At 38.3% G+C, this 17,439-nt stretch overlaps 1 protein-coding gene across 12 annotated transcripts in view; it reads right to left on the reverse strand.

Moving 5' to 3' along the window:
* ncam1a (neural cell adhesion molecule 1a) overlaps nt 1–17,439 on the reverse strand; it is a 315,548-nt gene that overhangs the window by 55,637 nt on the left and 242,472 nt on the right. For 7 of the 12 annotated variants that reach the window (XM_008428582.2, XM_008428577.2, XM_008428580.2 and 4 more), the window contains exons 8-10: nt 15,846–15,988; nt 9,561–9,590; nt 2,945–3,095 (exon numbers count right to left, since the gene is read on the reverse strand). In XM_008428582.2, the coding sequence (XP_008426804.1) occupies nt 2,945–3,095; nt 9,561–9,590; nt 15,846–15,988 (324 nt within the window). The remainder of the gene's footprint in view (nt 1–2,944; nt 3,096–9,560; nt 9,591–15,845; nt 15,989–17,439) is intronic. The other 5 variants (XM_008428583.2, XM_008428578.2, XM_008428585.2 and 2 more) reach the window with 1 other exon arrangement.

Consider the following 17,439-nt stretch of genomic DNA (forward strand, 5'->3'; position numbering starts at 1 on the left):
CTAAAGGAATAGAAAGAAAAGACGGAACACATGAAAGATCTGGAAAAACAAATATTCCAGATTCATTTCTAAACAGGAGATGATCGACTTGTATGCACCGTCATTTGGGTTGTTATTGATTTACAAATTTGTAAAATCTCTAACCTTTTAATCCAAGAAGCTTGTGTTATGCTGCTTATTAATTTCCATTATTAAAGCAATATCCCAGACATCAGTTGTCAATTGAAAACCAATGACCACTCTTGGCACTTATTATGTTCCAAGAAGTCTGCCACAGGTTAAGAATCAATACTGTGCACAATCCCATGGATTTTCAAGCAATTACTCAAAGTGATTTAAGGTTTAAGTCCCAATTTTTGAAACTGACAAAGCAGATGCTTGACATTAGCGTTCCAACATGTAAAGTCAGAGGTCCTTGAGCAACCCTGAGTTCAAATCCCAAACATGGCTGCAATGAACATACTATATACACAATGGATGAAAGGTAAGGTCAATGCAGGGCCAATGTTTGAGCATTCCAGGTCTCTGCTGTGTTTTTATTTCTAAAGACACCACTGAGTTCTATGGATTTTTGTGTGATAGTTAGCTTGGTTCAAAGTGGCCTCACAAAGCATAGAGGAGAAATAGAAATATTTTCACTCTCAATCCCAGACGTTCCTTCATCATTCAGCATCGTATTTATTACATTTCAGTATTTTTGCTGCATCCCTTGTAATGCTTGATCTAAAAAATGGAAATTTGGCAAAGACTAGTTTGTGAAAATGAAACTTAGTACCACAAAACCAATTTGGAAGACAATAATGCTAAACAAACCTATATGGCTAAGAAAATGAGGCTTAGAGAGAAACATTTTACCAGGTTGCTACTGTATCAGTCTCTCAGCAGCAAACCTCAATAAACCCAACCCAGTAAAATGGATCGTGCTGTGTGGCAGATAGATGGCCCAGCACTTGAATTACATCTTCATTGTGCGGAGTGGAGACAGAGGACACGGAGTGAGAGCTGTACTCAAAACAAAGCACCTTTCTTATCGATAATTGCCTGGCAACACTGATTCAGCTGCCTGGTTGTTTTGGTGATTACACTGGCTAACTGCAAGTCCTCAAAGAGCTCCATCAATGGCGCATTGTGATCGCATCTCTGAACTTTAAAGCACAATAGGCTCAGGGATTATTAGTCCAATTAGACAGTGATTGTCTTTTTCACTCCTTTTAGGAATAGATCTCAATATTAGATTAAACTTTCTTGGCCAATCACATTAAGCCAGCAGGATTTTTAACAACCCATCACATCCTCTTTCACATTCATTATCTTCCAGTTGTTTGAGGTCTAGTTACAAGAGTAACAGGCAGTCTAGGATGGAAGCTCAGACATGCCTCTTTTCCAGTTTCACTTTCCAGCTCCTTCCATAGGGTTCCTAAACCACAAGGGATACGGAGTCCTTCCAGCATATAGAGTCCATTCTGAGTCTGCCCTGGGGTCTCCTTCCAGCACTACGTGCTCACAAAATGTCCAGGAGGTATTCTTATGAGACTACCTAGACTACCTCAGTGACTTGACTCTAAGCTCCTCACCCTTAAAGACCGTTGAGATCCCACTGACATCACAAATGGAGGAAATTCATTTCAGCTTCTTGCATCCCAGATCTTTTCCATCACATCATGCACTTAGTTGAGAGTCTGAACGTAAACAACCGAAGGGCTTTGCTTCTTTCTTCACCATGACAGACTGGCACGGTCATGGTCTCTTTCCTGCTGATATGGCCTCAGTCAGTCTACCCATCTCCCTTTCCATCCTTCTCTCAACTCTGAACAAGACACCCAAATACTTGAAGTCTTCTGGTTAAGGCAGGAGGGGGTGACTCTCATACTGCCCGGTTTGCATTTGTGAAGTAGATGTGAACAGCTTTGGGGCATGCTGAGAGACAAGTGTTGAAGATGCCAACTGTACCACACAAAGCAAAGATCAGACCCAAATGTTCCCAAACCAGACCTTTGTTATCCTTATCCATAGCCTTAGTTCAACCTGTGCTGGAAACAAGTTTGACTAAGTACCAAAAAGAGGGACACACCCAGATAGTTTTTAAAAGTATCCATGGAGTCGAATGCTCTACAAGATTCTCCACAAAATCCCTCATAGGACAGGATCATAATCCTCTCTCAGATCCACAAAACACATGTGAACATGAGAACCAAACTGCCATGACCCCTTCAGTAGGTTCACAATGGTAAAGATCTGGTTCACTGTTGTTCTTCTTAGAGGATGAAAGCTATAGTGCCCAGGTGTCTCTGAATTTAAGGTTTGATAGTCAACCCCCCCCCCCCNAGCATCTCTGGAGGTCTGAGAAGAGATCCGTCAGTAGCTGGATGGCTGTCAGCCTTCATCATCTCAGGATGAATCTTCTGGCATTCCTGCCCTGTAAAATTATCCCTGACCAAAATTATCTCTGTTTAGTGCTCAATCCAAGTCATCCACAACTCTCACAGTGACATTTTACATGCATCAAAAGAAAAAGGACTCGTTCTAAAAAAAAACTAAAAAAAACAGCTGTTAAAAAATTCTAAAAACGGCACCAGATCCCTAAAGAGAGGTTGGAAAGTGGGTCTTTGTTTCTATTGGTAACAAATCACAGTGGTACCACTGACCCGGCCCGCTGCTGAACCATTTATCTTGATGAAATGAGGTGAGCAGAAACTGGAACGTTCCCATTTCATTTGTTTGGTCTGGGAAAGAATTTCATTTCCTGTTATGTCCTTATTTGCATCTAAAGTTGTGATTTTATTTCAGGTCTACAAAATAAACTAACACTTAAAGGTGTTAAGATAACAAACACCTTTAAAAAAAATAAAGATTTTTATTTCCAGGCATGTCACATGAAACGATTCAATAGATGAATTAATTGTATTTATGAACTGAAGTGCGGAGAGAAAGTCATATGGCTTACAGCGCACTTCGAGGAACAGTTGCTGGTTGTCTTCGCCAATGGAGTTGCTGGCAGTGCAGAGGTAACGACCAGCATCGGTGAACTGGACGTCCTTCAGGGTGAGGGAGGACACCCGCGCATGGCTTCGTACTACGACGTTCCTGTCAAGGCTCTATAGAGAAAGACATAGCGAATTAAACACACATTAACACAGGTGACTTCAGTAGAAACCAGGAACAATCAAGAGATGAGAGCGAAAAGTAAATGATGTTTTGGTTGACTGGTTGACTTAGTTGTGCAAACACATCATGACCTGTTGAGTTAATGTTGACTGACCTGGTGGGGGATTGAAGTAACTGATATTAGATGCATTAAGTATTTTGTTATTGTAACTTGAACAACACCACAATCATAAACATTATGCTTTCCTCTTCACTTTAACATTTAACACATTATTTACCCCGCCTTTACCAGGTTTTAGGTATGGGTATGTAAAAGCTCACACCACAGATTGCACCATGGTAGATGCTGAAAAACTTAGAAATGGAAGTTGGAACATTTGTGAATAACTAAGCACAGTGGCCTATTCGTAGTTAAGTATTCACAGATTTTTCTGTGCAAAGTGGCCAATCCAGGAGTGCCATTCACTTTCCTTGGTGGATCCAGTGGATGCTAGATTCTGCAGTAGTACAAAGATGGTTACCACTGTGTATGTTAATGCATGTTAAGGTATATTTGTTGTTTGAACCATTGAAATAGGCAGTTGTAAACATTTTTAGAGAAAAGTCAGAGGCATATGAGGATTTCAGCCATTCATGCTGCTTGAGGTCCCTAAACCCCTCAGATACATGGAGTCCACCAAACACCCGAAACATACACCTGCACAAAATGTACAAAAATCTGGAGTTTTTACTAGGTTGCCTGTCTTTTTACCACAAATGTAAATTTTAGACCAAAATGGATTTAAAAATTGCTGTTAAGCAGGTTCAAATCCACATACTACAGCTTAAGTGTAAAATTTTTTTTTTACAATTTTTTTAAAAGGAAGCACAGAGTAGCAATTCTTTGGTCAAATCCCTTACAGTATGGATCTATCTGCGCTTATAAGGGGCTCTAAGTAAATTACACCTCACTTAAACTGGAAGTCAGTAAGTTTTAAAAAGCCCCGAGCAGTAAACTCTTGAAGTTGATTAGCGTCCCTACTTATTTAGAGGCCTTTCTGCAGGTTTACAAGCTGCACACTTACAGCTGGAGCGGCATAAAAGCAGTGAGGAAAATTAGCTTGTTAAATCCTGCTTTCATTTTCATTAGAGGATCCTGTTTATTGCCCTGGTTGTTATTCCGCGTTGCCGAGGACTCTGAGCTCCTGCACAGGTGTGCAGCTGACAAACGAGTTAACTCAAAGTACTCCACTCGCTTTTATAATAGAGCAATGCACCTGGCCTGATCCTTGATCTTTGCTGTACATCACGATGGTTTGTGTTGCAGCCTGTTTTCCCTCTCTCTCCGTCCCATCTGCAGTCTATATTAACACGGAGAGATTCATTGCTATAGACTTTCTGAAAGCCGCGAAATTCTGCAGCAAAACTTACAGCAGCCAGTAGCAATGAAACATACAATAGAGTGATGAAAAATGAATAATAATGGTATGGCTGTACAAAAACTCCAGCAGTTATAAATACAGTAACGACTTTTCTTCCCACACACCAGCAGGAGACATACATCTTCCTTCCAGCTTCTATGATGTTCCATTAATAATTCAAGCACACTCTGTGCTTTAGTCGTTACTGTTTATATTTATTTATCCATATTTTTCAGTATTGGAATTACAGCATGACTGTTTTTTTTGTTTTGTTGTTTTTTGCAGGAAAATGCGATGCACATGTGGCATAAATATTTTTCTTGTCTAATAAAAGATCTAAAGGAGTGTCCTGAAACATTTTAAAAAGGGCAGCATTAATCTTGTCTCCCTTGCACCATGCAGGCTGTTTAAATGCAAAAACAGAAAGGTTAACGGAGAATAATACTTTAATGAGACTGCAGAAACAGAAGTGAATGGGCAGACCTTTAAAAATAATTAATTTATCGGCTCCACCAAAAAAAGAGATTTAAATCTATCAGCTTTGATTCCACATTAAAGTGATTTCAGTAACGGTACGGACTGCCATGTTTTCTTTATGGAATTTTGTTCCAGAGGTGACCAGTGTATTATTTAAAATGGCAGAAATCACGCTATAGAAAAGAAACACTGTGCTCGCAAAACACCTGCAGAGATAAATTACAGCAATTCTTTTCAGCAAAACAGAACAGAAAATACAGCGTTTGTTGCTAAAATGAATCTATTACTGCATTAAATCATGATTGTGGTTTTTGTCGTGTCAGTGACACTTTTAAAGCCATAACATCATCATGTTGGCTTTTACCAGTCTTAGGATTTGTTTTTATCATTGTTGAGGTTAATAAACATGTAAACAACTTTTAAATATTGTTTACTCAAAAAAAAAATCTTCTCACTTAATTCTATAGAACGTCTCACATAAAAAACTCAAAACATAAATGAAACTGCTCTGCTGAAAATGTGACTTATTCAATAGCAGAGTTAAAAACATGGAACATATATTTGTATAAAACACATTTCATCCCTGTTTACAGTCAGAGCCTTGGGTCAAATGAGCTGGAGATGCATGCATTCATTTAACACAGCTGGTTATCCATCCAGACATCCATGGATATTTGGATGTAATTTAAGAACATGAAATGAATCAAACTTGTTTTTTTTTTTTTCAAAAACAGCAACAACCTCGCTACAGGGATTTATTTTATTTATTCAAATGTTTTCCTTTGAGAGAAATTAGCATTTAGCACAAGCTTAGGTTGGCAAACTAAATTAAAATATCCTAGAAACAGGCATCTGATTCTTCATGTCTGAGGAGTACTGTTAGAAACACGAGGCATTCGAAGAAATTATTCCTTCCAGAACTTTATCAGATTCTGAAAAACTCATCTTGGCTATATAAAAGTCCTTCTCTATTCAGAAGACCTGTGGATATTTAAGTTGTAGACTGAAGCTTAATCTATGCTCAACCGATACATGCTTAATTTATGCTAATACTTCCTTGTCAATCTTTAAAGGATTTTTTTTTTTTTTTATCCAGTAGATGTAGGTGGAGCACAAAAAGCTCTTTCTCGTCAGAAAGAGCTGAAATCTTTATGACAAGATGCAAGAGGAAGTGTTGGAGTAAGTTGTCTCTCTTGACTTATTGCTGTGCACTTCTGGTCAGCTGCCTAAAGGAGTAGTCCAACATTCAGCAGCATCACAGTCCACAATGACTCTTTAAAGATATGTGGATGTCATGATTGGGATATTAGAGTACTTTTAAATCTAATTAAATCTCTAAATCCTTTCAGTTTTGATGAAGTATACCCATGGATTCTGTGCTATCTCATCATGAAGTTGATATTACAGTCACGTTTGGTCCATCCAAATCCATGTTGAATACATATCATGGTTGTTTGACCTTTTCTAATGTTGATGAAATATCACTTGAACCATCCAGCACCTTTAACCCAGTGTCTCCTAATAAGCAGATTATTATTGATCAAACCAAGCTCCTGTTAAAAGGTCAAGTTTTTTTTTTTTTTGCTTCTTAAAGTGAACTTAGAAATACAATGAAAACAGAGAGGAATAGCACTGCAGTCATAATCATACTTTAACCTGGTCATCTGCCATTCTCTCAGCCAGAGAAAAAGTTCTACCAGTCAGCTGTAGACATTCTTGCGTAATGTTTATTTTCCCTCTATTTTACATTAGACCCTTTTATTAGTTTAAAGGATTCATCTGATTTAACCAAACTGTGTAATTAGGATCTAAAATGACTGCACAGGGAACCCGCAGATCTTTTTATACCCATCCAATAATAGTTTCTCAAGCAGTGTATTTTATTGGGGGGTTTAAAAAATAGTGGAGAATTGTGAAGTAAAATAAACTTGTTTATATAATTTTTTTCAAACTTTATGACTGGACTGTATTGGACAGAGCTGACCTGTAGTTGGTTGGCACATCTGACACAAGTTGCGGCAATGTGAGTATTGAGAGAGAGTTACAGGCAGATGGTGAAGTCAGCCATATTGGTGAAGGTCACTGGACACAGAGGATGGCCCAAATGACAACATTACCAGAAATTAAGGGTCCAGCTGATCGTACAATGGAACCACCTGGGTTCATGCAAACGCAAAAACTGAAGTCATTAATCTCCATTAAGGGCTGTAAATACCATTCAGTGCCTGTTTAGACCCTTTCGCTCTAAACATGTTTGTTTCTTGTCTGCTACTTTTTAAACACATTGTTTTCTACATGTTAGTACAAAAATATCCGATTTTACTGTGACAATCTAGTTACAAAACAACTGAATTCTGATGTACTACCATGCCGACCTTTAAGATGGCTGTCTGACTGTCTGACTGACTGTCGGATGCTCCAGAAACTGCCTGTTACTCTATCTGCACTCACCTTGCCACCAGTTGAGTCTACTAAGACCGGTTCAGCTCCTTGGAAACCAATTCTTAAATATACACTCATCAGGTCTTACTAAATGGTATGATTGTCTCTGGGTGTTCAACAGTTTTTCTCAGAGAATGTACCTAATTTATAGAAATAGAGAACATGTTGTATTATTATCTGATCATTAAGATGCCTTGTGTTTCCAAAGATGTTAGAGATACAATAAATACACAAAACTAAATAGGAATAAAATGACATGCAGACCAAAGGGTCTCAAACCATGTAGAAAATAAAAGTTATGAAAAACGAGGAAAATAGTACTGTTAGCTGGGAAAAACATATTTGTGCATAAACTCCATATTCTGCTCATGTTCCAGAGTGACCACAGGGTTGTGGCTTGGGGGGGGGGACACCACTAAAAATTGTTATGTACATTTGGCCCACAGATCCATAAATCTGCTCCAGTGAAATAATCACCATGGTGACTCGGTCATGGTCAGACTCTGGGATTCCTTCGTGTCAAACAGAAACATAATTTTCTATAATTTAAGCATCCTGGTGGTTATCTACAGCCCTGCGGGTTCATGAATTAATTAAAACAGGTCAGAAGCTAATTGTATGTTTTTCTATAAAGAGATGTTAGGATTCTGCATGTGGTGACACTTAGTACATGAGGAATTATGTCTTAGTAACACAGAGGCACCTACCAGGCGGTAAATATAATTAGAAAACCGTTTTTTTGCAGTCATTCAGTTTAAAAAACCTGGAAATTATTTAACATAGATTCATCCTACACAAAGCAGTTTAATTAATCAGTATGGTAACACCAGCAAACTTTAAAATCTATACAGTATTATCCGAATACTGTCCAAACAGGAGACATGAGAATCAACAAATGCAGACGACCTGAAGGTCCAGTCAAAGCAATCGGGTCTTCCTGAACTGCGGTGCTGAGGCAGCACCGCAGGCTGACCTCCTCCAGGCCGCGCCGCACTGATGCATTAATTGATGAGAAAGGAGCCCAAACTGAACACTGAGCTATCTTTTTGTTTTTTATTGGGCTGATGTAATACTGTAACTTTATGAGAAAGTTAATATTTCACTTTTCAGATGAAACATAAGTTCCACTTCTTGAACTGAATTACTGAGATAAATTCACTTTTTAATGATATGCTAGTTTACCTGAGGTACACGTGTATTTTTAGTCGTATGAGTGAGGTTGTTAATGTCCAGCTCTAATCTATTATTTAGATCTTTTCCTCTGGTTTGTGGAGATGCTCCACGTCTTTCTACCAAAGCCTCGGAGTTTTTCACTGTCTGTCCAAATGATCCTTCCTATCCAGCTTCAATTCTGACTTAATCCACTTTTAATGCTTTCAGTCAGAAAAAAAAAAAAAAAACTAATTTTGTGGCTAACAAAATTGAATTAATTCTTCTAACATACGCATCTGAAAAACTGGAGAAGGAAACACTAAAAAATACATACACACCTCTTGGGAAAGGTGAGCCATGTTCGTCATCTGGACAAACTGTCTCACAGTCAGGCTCCAAATGACTGAAAGAGTCACCCAAGTGTGTAGTTAAAGCCAAAAACGCCGGCCCCTAGCAGGAGGCGCAACGTTTTCTAGCACTGTGTTAGGATTTATGCGAGTTCAACTCACGGCTTGCTCACAGCAGAGCAGACCGTGGTTTATTCAGCACCATGCCGCCGGCTCCCTGATCTGTCTACAACAAAAAGCAGGAGTCTTTATTTTCATTTCCCAAAAATGATTTTAAAGGCCGAGAACTTAGCAGACCCTGCAGCAGGAAATAACGGCACGGCCAGGAGAAAATAGCTCAGATTGCTTTCAGATCGCGCCTCCATCGCGAGATCAAGTCTGCCGACAACAACAACAAACAGCGACAACTAAATAGGGTAAGTCTAAATGTGTACTGGAACTAATTGGATTAAATGAACTGCACTACGTGCCTAATGACCTACACATTAAGTGTACAGCTAAAATCTAAAGCATATTAAATGCAAGCTAAATTACAACACCTCTGCTCTGCAATGGAAATGGTAACAGGAGGGGGAGTCTGGGGTGTAAGTTCAGGGTATTATTAGTTGACTTTGGGCTATGAAGTTTTTGGCAATACCTCATATTTGTCTGGTCGCGTCCAAGATGCCTGGGAAGAACAAAGACAGAGGAAGCAAAGGCAGAAACAGAGGAGTGAATGAGCTGTGAGACAGGATCCACAGACGGCAGAATGGATTTCCCTCATTCTGAATATTTCAGCACCAAAATGCACGTCTCATGTGCAGGACGCTGAAATTCCATGTAAATTACTTTCTGACATCAAAAACATCAAAGTACATCTCGTGTTTAGGCTGTTAAAATATATTAAAAACAGTATTAAAAATCTGTTGACTTGCTTTATGAGTTAGAAAATTGTGTAACAGGTCTTGACTGCAGAGCGGAATTATTTCAGCTAAACTCAAAAGACGATTTTCAATAGAGATCACCTTATTTTCATTCCTGTTTCATAAAACTGATTGTTCACAGAGAAACAGAGCAACCCCAGCACACAAAGGCCTTCAGATATTTGGTTGTCAAGCAGATTTGGTGATTCTTTGCTGTCGTTCTGTTACAGTGAACCTCAGAGATGCTAATGTACCTTCCTCCCCAGGCTCCCCCACGCTGTGGGGTGCAGAGAGAAGCTCAAGGTCTCATCCAGCTTTTTGCTTTGTGACGACGTCAATGAGAGCCGGTTTCTACTCTTTGGATGAAGTAAGAAGAACTTGTACACAAAAGCCTTTGCACACGAGGCTTTTGAGCAATGAAAACTTTCCCTTTACTGCAGTGTTCATTGCTCTAAAGGTGTGCTAAATTTTCTAAAAACGCTATGACCTAGCATCTGTACCTAAAATCAGATAAAACAGTAACAGAAAAAAAACTGAACTTTATAATTGTTTTTATGTCAAACAACATAAGACTCTTATAAAGTCATCTTTTTTTTTTTGCTGAGGAATGTAGTTCAAACACAGACAGAAATCATCCTAACTGTCATCACAAATAAAGAGTTTCTATGGTAACAGGTAAGAACATTTTACTAAATAAAAGTTTAACCAAGCTTAAGAAATGACTGTTTACACAAAATCCAGAATGTTCTGGAGAACAATGCAGAATAAACACATAAAACGAGATCAAACAACTCGCCTGCCAATCTGCAGTTAATCTAATTTTATTGAACATTTTATTGAACATTAATCAGAGGTAAAGGTTTATTTTTTCATCTGAATGGATGTTCAGGTGGAATCAGGGAATCAGAGCTGGAAACGGAGACCAAAGCAGCTCCAGTTAGAACGCCACAGTGCAGCTTAGTTCTGTTATGCTGAATGGGACCTTCTTAGCTGCTTATTAATTAATGTACCATAAAAAGGAATTGGCCACACTGTGGAAAAAAGGCAATGAAACTAATTACAGGTGAGCCGCTGCAGGCACGTAGACGTGTTTTCTTCCTAATCAGCGTTTCCTTTAATAGCAGCGCTCTCTGCTTCTAGGGTGAGCCAGGAAGCACAGCCTGACGATGGAAATCCTAAACTTGAAGTTGCACAGTGATGTCAGAGCGTGCTTTTCTCAAAAAAAAAAAAAAAAAAAAAAGGACTAATTTAAAAAAAAAAACAAGTCGAGGCTGTTATGTTAAATTACTGCACTTCTGTTGGACATCATTACGAATGAAACTGTCCTCTTCAAGTCTGATTGATGTGAAAACAGACGACAGAGTGTCACAAACAGAAGCCTAATAATGAATCACAATCCAGTGGAAATTACAGAACCATCACCACATGATTAGAAGAAATTTCAGAGTGCGCCAACATAAAATCGAAACATTTGTGACAGTGATAAATAGGAATAAAGACGGATTGTGACAGGCCGTGAATGGGGGACATTTGTTGACAACTGTGAGCAGCGATGGGCAAGGCGAGGACTGTCGTGCAGGTGGGAGATAAGATTCAGAAACTCGCAATGCAGCCGTGACTGCTTCCACTTTCTGGCAGTGATAAATTGCACGGTTAATAAGAGAAAACTGGGGATGTTCAAGCTGTGTCAAAGACATTAAATGTCTGGAATATTCTATACCAAAGATGGCGGCGGGAGAGTTGTATCTGGAAAAAAGTTTCTGATCATCGTTTATGCCTACTAAAACTTTCATGAAGAATTGAATGATATATAAATACCAGCAGGTCGCACTTCTTTTCATCTCTGATCTATAGAGGATCAAACCACAGTTGTAAATGATTACAGACTCGTATATAACCTTACATTTTCCGCAGGAATTTGACAAAAGGCAGATTTCCAAACAAATGTGTGCATTTTATGCAGAAAAATATCTCTTCGGTGCTTCCTAATCAGGTTTCTTACCTGAGACTGCATTGGTCAAGAAACAGATGCAATTGTCTGGTATTGTGCTAAACTGGTTCCAATCCTTCTTGGTCAAATGGGAGCTGTTTTAGTCATTTAGCAGTTAGAAATCAGAGTGAACACAGATTACATGAGGGGTTCCTCAAGGTTTCGTTCTCTGACCACTTTTATTCAACTTCCATGTGCTACTCTTGCTTCAGACTATGGAGTACAACGTCTCTGAGAATATTAGTGCTGATGACATTAAACTACAGGTTTAGAGTCACTATGTGGCCACAGTCACTGGGTGAGTGTGTCAAAAACATTCATGATTTACAAGAAACCAGATAATTCATCTATAGCTGTCTAGACATCTTTGTAGAGTTAAGCCTTTATTTTTAATAATTTACTTTAATTATGCCAGGTTTTTTTATTTGCTTTACATTATTTGCATATGATGACTACATTTTATGATTCATTTATTTAAAATTCTAACTCCTTCTTTCTACAGTAAAGCCCATCGTCTTAACCAATGACCAATGATCGCTTGGTTAATTTCTCAGATCTGAATTCGACATTAAAATTTGATTCGTGCTGCAGCTTTAGCCCATCATCCATCACAGGAGACCAGCGGACAAGGCATGAAAAGCAAAGTAGGCCACTGTGGCCTAAATATCTGCACATCCTCTGGGACGCCACAGGACAGGTGTTCAGTGCACTGACTGTGCGATGCTCCAAGAATAACACAAGCCTCCATCATGTGAAGCACCATTTACATAATAATCTCATCTCATGATGCAGGATAAAAACGCTTTCACGGAGTCGCCTCAAAGATGAGGAGTTCCAAGGATATTTTGTGCCAAATTGTGTTTCTTTTTTATGTAGTGTCCAACTATCAGGAGACGAGCTGCTCAGTCCGAACTGTTGATGCACGAGAAACCGAAGGCACTTTGCGTTTATTGCTTGTATAATCTTATATCAGCCATTTTGTTTTACATCAGCTGGAACGCAAACCAATGTTTGTTTTTAGGTCTGCATGAGGGTGATTATAGTTCTTACTGCAGCCTCTGAAGCGACTCACCCATCTGCTGCTCACATGTTGTCAGGACAGACTGTGGTGATGGATATTTTTTAACACTATCAAACTTTAATAAGGAACAACACTTGGATGAGACTCTGATGCCACAGTGCAGTGATCAGTGCGCCGAACAAAATGCAGAGCAGTGCTACCCACAGTCTTCACCTTTTAAAGAGACAGTTTCAATTCTTTGGAGAGAGAGTTTGGTAAAGAGGTTATGAATCTCACCTTCCTCTGGCTGACTTCAGTTTGGAGAAACAGAAATTAGTTTTACCAGCAGAGCCTCCAAAAAAACCCATCTTTTTTTTATTTTTTATTAGAACACTTCCTGAACTGTAACAGTGCAACAATACACAAAACTGAATGTGTTCATTTAAGCAACTGAAACAACCGCTGGGAAGAATCCTGTGCTGAAGCACTTTGTTTACGTATCCCAGGATCACTTCTTTTTCTGGAACAGAGCCATTAACTGTGATGTTGTTGCAATCTTTGTGCACTTTCTTTTTTTGCTTTTCTGTAGAAAGTTCTCTTACTTAAGTTCTTTTGTGCATTGTGTTTATCTTGTAGCTCATACTGAATTATACTGAACCTTATTCTGTTGGAAGTTTCTCCCCATTAAAGGGGCGATTTCTCTCCACTGTCACCACATGCATGGTCAGCATGCAAACTACAAAGTCAGCAACATTAACAAAATCAGCTGAGATTTCTAAGACAGATAAGTATTTGTCAATGACATTATTTTATACATTGGTTTAAATTGTTGTTTTTTGTTTTCTATTTGAATCGGATTTGAAATGTCTTTGATTTTTTATAACTTGATACAAAGTAGTCTTGTTATGTGAGTTTGAATACTTCCATTAAAATGTTTTTTTTTAATTGCATTTTGAAATGAAGTGCACCATGTCATATTTGAACTGCAGCTGTTTTTAGACGGTTCATTACTGGCCTTTGTTAGACTTGAAACCAGTCTGAGGAGCTGATCTAATCATTTGGTTCAGCTGCTTTGGAGCAGAGACACATCTAAAAGTTGCAGGACTGTTGCTCTTAAGCAAATGCACGTTTAAAAATATTAATACATCAAAACCACAACCGTAATTTAGTTTCCCTGATGATGATCATCTCCAAAAAAAATGAGCCCACTCATTTCTAAAGTGGGTCATTATAGCACTTGGCGGATGAGCACAGGCAGGCAAAAATAACCAGAATAAAAGCAATAATTAGGAGTAATGTCAACAAAATTAATTTTCACCTTTTTAGAGTATTCACGCATAATTTTCCTGTAGGGTCTTCTCAAAGCACTTCCACAAAAACAGCCTCTGTAGGAGCTAATAACCTCTACAGAACAGGGATAGATGGAGTGTTAACACTGGGAAGTATCACAGCACAGAACTGCCTGGAAATTGGTTTTATAGCAAACTGCACACTCGCCTCTGGCATTCACTATGAAATCTATTAAAAATTAAAACCATTCCAGAGAAGACCGTGACGAGTTTAGAGAGCCGTTAGACTCCGGAGTTTACAATGAGCAAATTCAGCTGATGAAATGATTGCAGGTCGGCGTACGAAATGAAGCGAGACAATTTGAGATGATTGTCCTGCTGGATGGGAAACGGTGGAGATACAGTTTACTGAAGTCATTTTCAAGACAGAATAAAGACCGAGAGGAGAGTGGTGACTAAATGACTGTGATGTCTCTGCTGAAACTGAGCCATGTCTTGTTTTCACCAGGCATCTCAAGTGATTATGCCCAAGAAGAGCAAAATAGCATAATTGTACTGGATTCACACTGTGATAAATGACATATTTATTTCTCTGAGTTTCTTTAGTGTATCTTTAAAGTTGCTAAACACTGGCATTAAAGACACCCCTGTTGCCAGGCGTTTGTGATGCACATGATGTTAGCGCATGATAAACCGTTTTAGAAATACCTTCCCTGTGTGACGTGGCATATTTTATATCTTCAACATTTCAAATGGAATCAAAACAGTTTGAGAAAGAAAAAAAAAATTGCTTTGATGATCAATGACCAAGTGAACATCCTGGTTGCAAACATCCACTAAGAAGTTTTTTCTTTTTAAAGTTTTAGTAGGTAATTTTTATAAATGCATGTCTTTTGTTGTTGTTTTTTTACACATTTATAGACTAATAAATGAAATAAAAAGTGATAACATGGTATGAGACAGAATCTGTGGATGTTGTACTGGAAATCAAGCCCTTTTGCTAACAACCAGTCAGAGCAGGGAGGAGGGTCTTAGTGCTGTCAACCAGTATTGTGTATGCGATCTCAGACCCTTTTCCACAGCAGAGCCTGCAGTGAATGCTAAAGCTAGTTAGCATGGCCATCGATGACGCCAGATAAACGATTTTCCTGGAATGATGAGTTGTGAGCATCGTGTGTCCGTCTCATTTTATCTTGTCACAACATCAAAACAGTTTCAGCAAATATCCATAAGATGTACTTTTATAACAGTTACATTTACATGCTGTGCAATTCAAGCATTCGTTTGTCTTTGGCTTATCAGTTGCTTCTCTAGTCTATTCATTTCATTTATTAATTTATATATAACAGTCAGCCACATAGTCAGTGTTTTCCAAAGATCATTCAGGACAATAAATAAAAGTTAGAAATCTGAGTTCTCTCTGCAAACTGTCAGTTTAAGGCTGTGCATATTGATGCAAACAGGTTGTCGCAGCTTTTTAACGTTTTCCCTGAAACATATTTGTTTTTCAGGTAAATGATACATAAAAATGGTACGACAAAATCTCTGAATGATTCATAATCGTTTGCGATTTTAAGAAAGGCATGGAAACATTTCATATCCTCTGCAACACGGTAAAAAAAAAAGACGTACTCCAACAAAATGCTCTGATCTCTGGGCATAATGAGGAACATTTAGAGAATTGCTAATGGCAGGACTGCTTCCCCTTACCAAGTGAAAAGTGAAACATAACAAGCARTACCTGCTCTCCTTCAGTGAAAACTCTGTTTCCAAATCTCCAGGAGATGGTGGGCGTGGGGTCACCCGAGGCCTCGCAGGTCAGGGTGACCTCCTCATCAAACTCTGAGGCAGTCTGGTTGTTGAAGTAGGTAATGTTGGGCAGCACTGGAAACAGAACAGAACATATTAATGCTTTTCCGCTCAGAACACAGCGGGGGGTGTTGTTTGTTGCAGTCTACCCTTCAGATTTCACACTGTGGAAACAYTCTCCCTTGACAGAGTTTTAGAATCTCCAAACTAAATTAAATTTGCCCCCTTCTTTGGGGGGGGGGGGGGGGGGAATACTTAAGGCAGCAAAACAAGTTTAGAAGTAATTTAGTTTTGAATTGACTCATTCTAAGATCAAAAATATCAAATGTAACTATCTTATCAAAGCCATGGGGCTCTCAGTGATACAGACGTCTCCTCTGGAAGCTGCAGATCTGATGAAACAAATGTTTGAACACTGAACAGATTTCTGCAGCTTATTTACACTTTATTGTTCATAAAATTCAAGTTACTTAAAATGCTACAATAAAGACAAACAAACCAAGTATAAACCAATGTATAGTCTTTGTTCACTTATTTATTTAAGAGCTTTTCCATCCTCCTCAACTGAATTTCTCTAATAACTACAAATGATTGATTTTATGCGACAAGCCTTGTGTAAGCTAATTAGATTGAAGTTTAGAAATGTTTGGGAAGAAAAGTTTGGAAAATATGGGTAAATAAAAACGTTAAAACAATTTGGTTTTACAAACAATAAAAACTAATAATTTATCACATTAACAAAACACAATTCAAAATTGTTTGATTAATATAAGAAATCCATAAAAATAAACAAATAGAAATTATGAGTAACTAAATTACAGATTTAGTCATAGCAGAGCTTACAGAAATATGATGACTAACAATCTGATAAATGATCTAAAGAAACTTTATTCATTCATTTTTTATTTGTCAATACAATTTTTTTTATAACACATTTGTTAAAAGTGACAAAAATTAGCTGTAAGAGAAAATGAGTTTCTAATCAGTAGAATATTTTGTTTTGCTGATCGTCTGACTCAGGATCCTCCTCCATCTCACCCAGCTGCTGCATGTTACACTGCTCTGCTCTGTCATGCATCTATAATACATGTCAAATAAAATAAAATGTCCCTTATTCCACAAAGCGAAGGCTAAAGGTTTCTTGAATCAATGTAGAATATTTCAGTTCAAGTGTAGCCGTCTATCAGTCCCATCAATACCTGCCTTCCAAATGTGTTCCAACGATTTATATGTACTGTACAAATAACCAGTGGTGTACTTAAGTACAATTTTCGTGTATCTGTACTTTACTTAAGTAGATTTAATAATGGATACTTTCTACTTTTACTCCACTACATTTTACAGTAAGTATCTGTACTTTCTACTTCACTACATTTCTACAAAACTGTCGCGTTACTCGTTACATCCAAGTCGCGTTGCTCTTTTTTTCCGTTAAAATGTGAAGTTCAGGGACGTAAGGTGGCGACGTAAAATCGGAGCAATATCGTAACTTGCGTGTCTGTTGTCACCCATCGCCTCCACCTTTA

This window comes from Poecilia reticulata, linkage group LG14, assembly GCF_000633615.1.
Source record: "Poecilia reticulata strain Guanapo linkage group LG14, Guppy_female_1.0+MT, whole genome shotgun sequence".
NCBI lineage: Eukaryota > Metazoa > Chordata > Actinopteri > Cyprinodontiformes > Poeciliidae > Poecilia > Poecilia reticulata.